General features: G+C 33.2%; 1 protein-coding gene across 1 annotated transcript; it reads right to left on the bottom strand.

Annotated features, from left to right (window-relative positions):
- Window positions 1-386: 386 nt before the first annotated feature.
- Window positions 387-4,216, bottom strand: LOC25488195 (galactan beta-1,4-galactosyltransferase GALS3). The gene is made up of 2 exons (XM_013607865.3): window positions 2,745-4,216; window positions 387-1,004 (listed from the first exon to the last, which is right to left on the bottom strand). Exons 1-2 carry the CDS (start codon window positions 3,971-3,973, stop codon window positions 659-661), a joined length of 1,575 nt encoding a protein of 524 aa, XP_013463319.1. The 5' UTR covers window positions 3,974-4,216; the 3' UTR covers window positions 387-658.
- Window positions 4,217-5,645: the final 1,429 nt, after the last annotated feature.

Consider the following 5,645-nt stretch of genomic DNA (forward strand, 5'->3'; position numbering starts at 1 on the left):
TCCCTGCACTTTGTAAAAATATTGATATTATTGCCACGTGGCGTGAAATGATTGGGCCACGTGGCACTCCGTTGGTTTTGCGTTTTTTTTTAACAGAAAGTTAACAGAGGAACCAATACCAATATTTTTACAAAGTGCAGGGACCGATGTCAAACAAAAAAAACTGCAGGGACCAATGCCAAAATCTGATGAAAGTGCAAGGACCAATGACACATTTAAACCTAAATAAAAATTAAACAAAATTTTTATGAATTTTCTTATACGGTTATGCTTATCTTTTATCTTTTTTTTTTACAATAAAAAATCAGATGCAGGCAAGCCCGCAAAGCAACAGAAAAACAAAAGACACCCTCCTCCATATGACATCACTGTAGGTGGGGATACCCTTCTCAAATGCCCCACACCGACAACATTATTGGGACCATTCATCTTTATTCATTATCTTTTTACAAACAAATAAAATAGAATTAAAAAATATAAAACGCAAAAGAAACATTAAAAAAGAAACATGATCATATAGACATATACTCCCATCTGTAAATATACGAAATAAAAAATAAAATAAGAACCGCTCAATAAATTTCTATGCTACCACAAAAGTTAAGACATTATAATATCTATATGGTTTGATGAAAAAAGAATAAAATATTTGAAGCTGTCATAGCCGTGTCTTCTGTACTTTGTTTCCAATCATCTTTTGCTCAAATTTCTTGATCACACCAGCAAGGTCTCTCAAAGTTGTATCCAACTCATAAGGTGTTTTGTCATATGTGGTTGCTGTTGAATTTAGAAACATTTTACATGATTCTCTTCTTTGAGCTATGGTTCCATGATAGTGAAAATATTTTATCCTTCCTTCAGTTTTGTGAGTTGTTTTTCCATCTAAATTTTGTGACATGTGAACACCAGTTGCAAATAAGCTACGTGGTTGCACTGCATATTTTCTGTCTCTTCTAATCCCTTTCTTTACATCTTTGTACACCAACTTCTCAATTCCCCATTTCCTGAAAATTCATATACCCAAACCCATGTGAGAAAAATTACACATAACATGGCTACAAATAATACTATAGCAATTGTTGTTTTCAAACCAACTGTAAAGCAACAAGACATTCCATTTCACACCTCAATACAAGCTTTTCCTATTTCGTATGATGACAAAATAATTTTATTTATTCAGAATACATAATTTTTTAATGTATACTTTTCATATCTCCCTATGTACCTAGACCTCTATGTAAAATTATTTTATTCGTGATTAATAAAATCTAAACATATATTGAGCAACAAAATTGGGTTAGATTACAGGAATTCGGATTCCCTAATGCAACCAGAGAATTCCGCATTCATTTAATCAAGACATCAATGATCCTTCGACCAAGATCGGACAATTTAAGAAAGTACAAGTCAAAATCAAGTAAGAATCGACATTGTCCGACCCTGATCGAACTGTTATTGAAGTCTCAACTACATGAATGCGGAGAATCTCTAACCACGAGCTGGATCCAAATTACAGCTGGATCTAACATTGTTGTGGGAGTGGAACTGTGAACATTGTAAACAGTAATTATGAAATAGTATTAATTAAAAGGGTTGGTTGAGTGCACAACAAACAAATCAGTCATGATCAAGTCTCACTTGTAGACAAAGAAATAAGGGTTCTAATCTAAGATCAAATTCAATTCAATATATATATATATATATATATATATATATGCATGAAAGTTCAGGGAAACCATCATCTCCATGCCACACGCCTATATGATTTTTCACTTGGGGTCCATGCAAGCAACGGTTCATAATATGAGACCGACATCAATCAAAATAAATGATCATAAAGATTTTCATACCACTTTTTACCATCCTCTATGCTTTTTTCAATTACCACAATTAAGATCATAGACAAATGCTACTAGTAATAATAGATAGAGCCTTTAACTAATTCAACATGAACTAATTCAAGATGAAGACATTTGCGAATTAATTGAAGACTAGTTCTAAACTTTTGGTAAACACATAAAGAACCTTTCACAAAACAAGACCAATTTCTTATTTTAAACGGTTAACAAAATGGTCCAGCTAATAAATTAAATTAGTAAAGAAATTAATCATCCTAGAAACAAATTCAAAAGAGACCCCACCACATAGACCTGTCCTAAGGCATGGCAAATTCCAAGATCAAAACAGGGTAGTATGCAATAATATATACCACACCAATCAATCACCCCACCCCCCACAATAGGAAAAATAACAATATTCAACCACTCAAGATCTACAACATTATTTGAGTAACAAAGCAAAATAAGTAATAATAAAAACCAATGACATCAATTTTCTTCCTTCAATTGAACTACCATAGTAAATACTCACTCCACCTCACATAACCGTTAGAAAGATTCAATTCACCTTAAACCGCTTTAATCTCTCACACACACTAAATATATGTTCGGTATCACAGCAGATATAAAAGAACCACGATAATCCACCGTGATTTAACAGAAGTTATAAAGTGTAGTTTATGAAAATTATGTCGTCATGATTCTAATATACCCCCACTCTGATATCAAACATTGGCTAAAACAGATCCACTAGAAATCTAACAAAATCTTAACCAATCAATTCCATAACCAACATAGAAATTCACTTCATAATTTGCATCAATTTGACAGCACATAAACAATCATAACAAAAACAAAACAACCATAATATACAAAATGAAAAGTTAAAGAATAAGAACAATGTACCTATAAGTTTTTCCATAATCAGCAGAGTGACAAAGCTTAGCATTCATAGGCATCTGTTCAATGGTAAACTGATTGTACTCGGATAAAGAATCAAGCACAGATTTGATAGTACTTTTAGGAGGAACATAGATATACTCATCCACATCAAAAAAGAACATCCACTTAGCCATAAACTTATACCTATGCAAACAATCATTCACAACCATAAACTGATTATGATAATACCCATCAAACCTTTCTTGATCCCTTATATCTTGCAATGTAACATACCCAAGTTCAATCCATGGTTTCAAAACTTCATAAACCTCTTCATGAACACCACCAGCATCATGTATCACAAAATGTGAACTTGGTCCAAAGAATTTCACATGGTATGCGATCCATTCACGAACACGCTGTGGATTCAAGTTTCCATATAAGGATGAACCGCAGTAGAAATAATCATACTTTGGTTTTGAAGTGAAAATGTTGAAATCTACACTGTTTTTCGGTTCTGTGAGAGCTTCGATTCTATCGGTTATGTTTAAGCTGGTGTCGCCACCACCTGAAGTGGCGGCATTGAGAATCAGCTTCCCACCGGAGTTATCAGTGTTTAAGGGTTTTGGGAAAGTACAGTTAACGATTACGACCGTGTAAACACGGCCGTAGCCCCAGTCAGGGAGGATCTTGTAACCTACTGTTGTGACTGGGTCTCTGACACCGACGTTGGTGTCAGCGTCGGTATCAGAGATCCATTCACACTCGTAAGTCGGTTTACTATAAAGATGAAGTGGTTTAGAAGCTATGCCAATAATGGCAAAAGTGTTTAAACCACCACGATAAGCACCCATGGTTATGAAGTTATAAGCTGCTGAACCGTAAGGGTTAAAAGCGCGTTTGATAATTCCGTTTTCTGTTACATGTTCAGTTTGAACTAACGGTGGAGATGGTGGCGGTGGAGGAAGATTTGGTGGAGGTGTTGAAGTAACGGTGCTAAGTTTCTCCGTTACTGTTAAGTTGTTTGTGTTTGTGTTTGTGTTTGTGGTTGTGTTAAGGAGTGTTTGGCTTGTGGAGACTCTAGAGATGCAAAAGCGAAGATCAGAAGCTGAAATAGTGAAACGAGAAGGAATAAATTGAAGAAAAGTAGCAACGGTGCAAAGAAGTAGAAGGGTTGTAATTAGAAGTTTAAGTTCAGCTGCGTAGCTTCCAAACAAGGTTGTGAAGAGCTTTTTTTCTCTTTCTTTTGCCATTGTGTGGTGTGTTATGTTTGTTTTTTGGTTCTTCTTCTGCTTCTTTGGAGAAGAGAAGAAGAGGGAAGCACTTATTTTGTGCTTTGTGGTTTTGGGATGTGTGTGTTGTGGTGATGTGGTTTATATATGAAGTATGGTTATGATCCAATTAGAGGGGGAATATTATGATATGTGATGGATTTGTGATTGAAGGTTGTGTATTAACTTTGAGATTATGAGATTGTGCCGACTATCTCATGTTAATGATTTGATATGAAAAATTACAATACATGGAAGACAGCATGGCTAAACATATATTAATATTTTTGAGTCAAGAAAAAACATATATTAATATTTCAGTCAAAGTAAAAAACATAGGAGTGTATTAGTATTATTTGTATGGGTCAATCACGCGGTATATTTCAGTAAATTAGAGATATAGAATTTTTATATATCTAAAAGAGATATAGAATTTTTTTTTTACTTTGTGTAGATTCACTTGATAAATTAGTGCAATAAAATTACTCTTCCACAATATTTTTTTTTTAATGCTAACTAGCGATCCACTGGTTAAGTAAGCTAAAAGAGGAAATATTAAGGCAAAGGAGAAAGTATTTAATGCATTGATTAAATAATTTTAAATGTAAATATTATCCTTTTTGGTTTTTTTTTTTAAGAAATATCCTTTTTTGGGTTATTATTTAAGCATTTTAATGCACATATTACTATATTTGACTTCTTAACTGGTGTCTCGGGACATGGGTTAACATAACCCAATTTTTGTTTAAATAGGCAAATATTGATAATTAGTCTTTTTTTTAAGGAAATAAAATCTCTTTAATATTTTTAAACAAAGAATTAAATCTAATTTCATTTCAGTAATAATAGTCTTATGTGTGTTTGTTTCAAGTTTACCAAATTTATTTCCAAGAATAACATTCCTTAAAATATAAAGATGATAATTTTATTCCTAGATATTTAGAAAAAATATGTTTGGTTAGCTTTATAATATTCCTATGAACCATAAAAATAAGGATTATAATAGGAAATTACGTATAAATTTATTCTCATCTCAATGAGAACTTTATTCCCACCCTTTTCTTTGGGAAAATTTTTCTATTCCCAAGAACATTTTATACCTGGGAATAAAATTTAGTAAACTTTTAACAAACATAGGCATATATATTTCTATCATTTTATTCCTAGGAATCAACAAATATAACTTGAAACAAACACGGTCTATTCAATACAATCAAGGATAACATCAAAATCATCCGCAATATTGTACAGCTACTTGAATTAATTGATGAGCAATTATATTACTCACTCCGTCCCAAATTGTATGTCGCGGAAAAAAAATTATCCTAAATTATATGTCGCTTTACAATACCAATGAAACACTAAAGATAATCTTCTCCGTCAACGAGTCCTCAATCATGAAGACGCTCTTTGTGTAGATGGTTGTAGCTTCCCAGATACCATGGATCACCTTTTCTTGTATTGCAATACTTGTGGCACATTGTGTATCGTGGATCGGTATCAATTTCACTCCTTCAGAGTCCGTCCATGATCATCTTCATTAGTTTGGCCATTTGGCAGGATTACTGCGGTTTACTCATTCTTTTCTCCAAGTGATCTGGCACGCCGGCTGTTGGGTTGTTTGGAAGGAAAGAAACAATAAAAAATTTACACA

This window comes from Medicago truncatula, chromosome 2 (genome assembly GCF_003473485.1).
Source record: "Medicago truncatula cultivar Jemalong A17 chromosome 2, MtrunA17r5.0-ANR, whole genome shotgun sequence".
In the NCBI taxonomy this organism is placed as follows: domain Eukaryota; kingdom Viridiplantae; phylum Streptophyta; class Magnoliopsida; order Fabales; family Fabaceae; genus Medicago; species Medicago truncatula.